Below are 3778 nucleotides of genomic sequence, written 5' to 3' on the forward strand. Positions count from 1 at the left end.
CCATTTCACTCTGCTTAGAGTTTATGTTTTCTACTATTCTTGACAGTCCTGTTTTATGCTGTATTCTGCTTGACAGTGACATTTACTACTTGTTAGAAATTTGCATACTTACTTCTGTGTGCTTAGTCAATACCTTAATGCAACTTAGAGTCTCACATAATGTCAGTGTTTCAGAGATGATCTTAATTTTCTCCAGTTATCTCAGGCCACACTGATTTTCCTAAAGGTGATGAGTTTCTTATTCTCTCATATGAAATACCACCAATGTGTTGCATATATAACCAGTTATCTGATGACATAAATGTAGTTTATTTCATAAGTTCTTTTAGGCAGTGCTGAAATAAACATCAATGAGCAAATATTTCTGAGATGTGTTTGCTTTAGCTCAATTAGTGAGTTTTTGTTTGCAACACTCTTGAAAGGCAAATATTAATTCTATATATCTGAAAGAAGGATCTAAATTCTCAAAATTTATCAGATATTGTACATTTCAGTTATTACCATTATCATCACAACCACCTTTTTATGTTTTATTTTTTATTTTTAAATTTAAATTAGAAAGGTTGCTTCATTTGTCTATTCCAGGTTGCTTTCCCTCCCATGCCCTCCCACCAAACCCTCCATATCCCCTCATTTCCCCAGGGAGGGTGAGGCTCACCATGGGGATGTCCATAGTCTGTCATTTCATCCAGGGCAGGGCCTAGGCACTCTCCCAAGAGTCTCTCCTTGTTGGATTGTTTCCCAATGTCCATTTGTATACCTGAGATAAATACTGATCTACTACCCAAGGATCAATAGATTACCTAGGCCTCCTCGATGACAGCAACATTCACGGATTCTTGATCAGTCCCATGCTGGATTCCTAGCCATCAGTCTGTGATTCAAGAGCTAACTCCTGTCAGGTCAGCTGTTTCTGCGAGTTAAACCAGCCCAGTCTTAAGCCCTTTGGTCATCAGTAAGAAAGCATTCAATCAGCCATTGAATGAAGGTTCTGTTTCTCAGACTCTCTGGCCATGGTTTTGTAGGCTGACACTCCCCCGATCTATGTCCAAAATCCATATATGGGAGAGTACATGCCATGTTTCTCTTTTCGTGACTGGGTTACCTCACTCAGGATGGTTTCTTCTAGTGTCATCCATTTGCCTGCAAATTTCAGGATTCCATTGTTTTTTCTACTGAATAGTACTCCATTATGTAAATGTACCACATTCTTTAAATAAGTCTGTCAACCATGTCACAAAGCAGGGCACCTGCCTCAGGTCTGAAATCGACTGAGAGCTTAGGTACTGATGTTTCACTTACAGAATCTGCACAGACATGCAGGAAGCGGAAAGGATACATCTCATCAGACAGGATTAGGTTTTGGATCTCAGCATCCTTTGCCTGAACCAAGTGTCTTCTACCTCCTTCTCAAACTGGACCAGGCCATTATTTAAAGAAATTATCTGCTCATGAATATGCAAATTACTTGAGTCTTTGGTGGTAAATACAGGGATGTCCATCCACCACTAACAGCATATGATCAGTGTACTCTCCACAGTCACTGAGCACACAGGTCCTCACCATGGAATGTAGCTGGATCATCTTTCTCATGTCAGTAATTACAGGTAAGGAATCTCCAGTTCCAAACATGAGGAGGAGTCAGGGACTTAGGTGATAATTAATAACTTCTAATCTACCTTTATATTCACAGGTGTCCACTCCCAGGTCCAGCTGCAGCAGTCTGGGGCTGAACTGCTGAGGCCTGGGTCCTCAGTGAAGTTGTCCTGTAAGGCTTCTGGCTACACATTCACAGACTATGTTATGAACTGGGTGAAGCAGAAGCCTGGAGAGGGACTGGAATGGATTGGATGGATTTATACTTGGAATGATGTTACTGACTACAACCAGAAGTACAAGGGAAAGGCCAAACTGACGGTAGACAAACCCACCAGCACAGTCTACATGGAACTCAGCAGCCTGACATCTGAGGACTCTGCAGTCTATTATTGTGCAAGATACACAGTGTAGCAACCACATCCTGAGTATGTCAGAAACCCTGGAGAAAGAGAAAGCTTTGATGACAGAGATGATCAGTCTGGGGACTCCCTCAGCAATCATTCCTATTGCATCTTTATCTGCCTCATTCTTGTGTTCCTGTCTGCTTTAAGTCTATTCTTTAAAATTATACCCATCAATAAACTGATGTGAATTGTATATACTCCTATAATACATTGTGTCTCGACAATATCTCCATGTGGCCATTCCATTGACATGATTTTTTTCTAATTGAAATAATTCACAAATTAAAATCTGATACTGCACAGTGAAAAAGATGAATCAGGATTCTGAGAGACTGGACTATTTGATGGTTAGCTTTGAATATAATATAGTGTAATGCTTACCATTCAAATCTACAGAAATAACGTCTGACCCAACCAAAACTCCTCTCATATTCTTAAGACTTGTGTGACCTGATTGTGTGTTTTCCTCTCAGGTTGTGACCTCCAGTAGAAGAAGTTTTGGTCTCACAGAATGTAAGAGATAGTCATACCACAATGTACTGTCAAATAAGTATAAATCTTGCAAGTTGATCAAAAGTATTATTGAATTATATTTCATAAGAATCTTTTATCAACCCAGTGTCTATCTGTATATATCTATATATATAGATATAGATATAGACATATAGTGAGAATATGTCTGAAATTATACAAAATTCTTTGTTCTCAAATTACTGCCTTCCCATTTCCAGTCCACTGATCTACAGTCATAAGACTTTATTGAACATTGACTTACACTGATACAGCATTACATGTCATAGCCCACTGGATACATAGAGGTAACCTTGCTCTACAGATAATTTAATTTGTGGGAGAATGTAAACCAGCACACAGATACCTGTGGTATTTTGAGGTCTCAATGTTTTGATAAAGTAAGAAGTCTCTTTGATAGAGGTTCTTATTATCCTTGTGTCCTTCATCTACTGTGGCTCTTATGCTCTATCAGCCAAAACTTCTGTGAGGTTCTCTGAGCTCTGAAGGGTGGGAATTTATGTATAAATACGGCTTTATAGACATTACTCATTCCACAGACATTCTGAAAAGCCAGAATAAACCATACATCACCCTAAATTGTAGGGTGAGTATTCCTCTTTAAAGAGAATAGAGGAACTGACAGACATCAAGACATCATATCATTCCTGACCAGGGATAGATGAGAAGACATGGACCACATATTTCCCAGCTCCCTCTGCCCTGCAAGATGAGGCAATTTGATCTGTGACCTGATATTAGAGAGAAATATGCATCAGTAAACTGAATTTATGTAGTATATATTTTTGTTTTAATATTGTAACTATTCTTCAGACATTTAAATATACATGCACACATATTCCCACATAGTGCTATTGGATGGTTTCATTTGAAGAATCCAAATCCATCCTTTTTCCATGAAAATGTTCAGTTTCTGATAAGCTTAACTAACATATGCCCCATTGAAGAAAAAGGGGCATTGAAGATAGTATAGGGACAATTCAAAATCAGTCTTTGAAGCCTCCAGTCAGCATCTACACACAAACAACTGTCATTTCCCCTTTAGCTGAGCTCTGTAAGCACTGAAAGTGAAGGGTTGAGTTACTGCTCAAAGGATAATGTGCAACTTCAAGGTAAGTCATGACAAATCAAAATGCAGGGGAGATGAGAACAATCAGGGGCACAATGGAGCCAATACTTCCCTACTACAGAGATGAGGTTTGTATGGAGGTGACTCTGTATGCTATGTAGTTTCTTTCTTGAGT

General features: G+C 38.9%; 1 gene segment (V, D, J or C); it reads left to right on the plus strand.

Moving 5' to 3' along the window:
- The first annotated feature begins 1522 nt into the window (after nt 1-1522).
- LOC101840448 lies at nt 1523-2010 on the plus strand. The segment is given in 2 exon segments: nt 1523-1607; nt 1694-2010. Coding segments are annotated over 2 exon segments (360 nt in total).
- Nucleotides 2011-3778: the final 1768 nt, after the last annotated feature.

Source organism: Mesocricetus auratus, unplaced genomic scaffold (assembly GCF_017639785.1).
Source record: "Mesocricetus auratus isolate SY011 unplaced genomic scaffold, BCM_Maur_2.0 Super-Scaffold_15014, whole genome shotgun sequence".
NCBI lineage: Eukaryota > Metazoa > Chordata > Mammalia > Rodentia > Cricetidae > Mesocricetus > Mesocricetus auratus.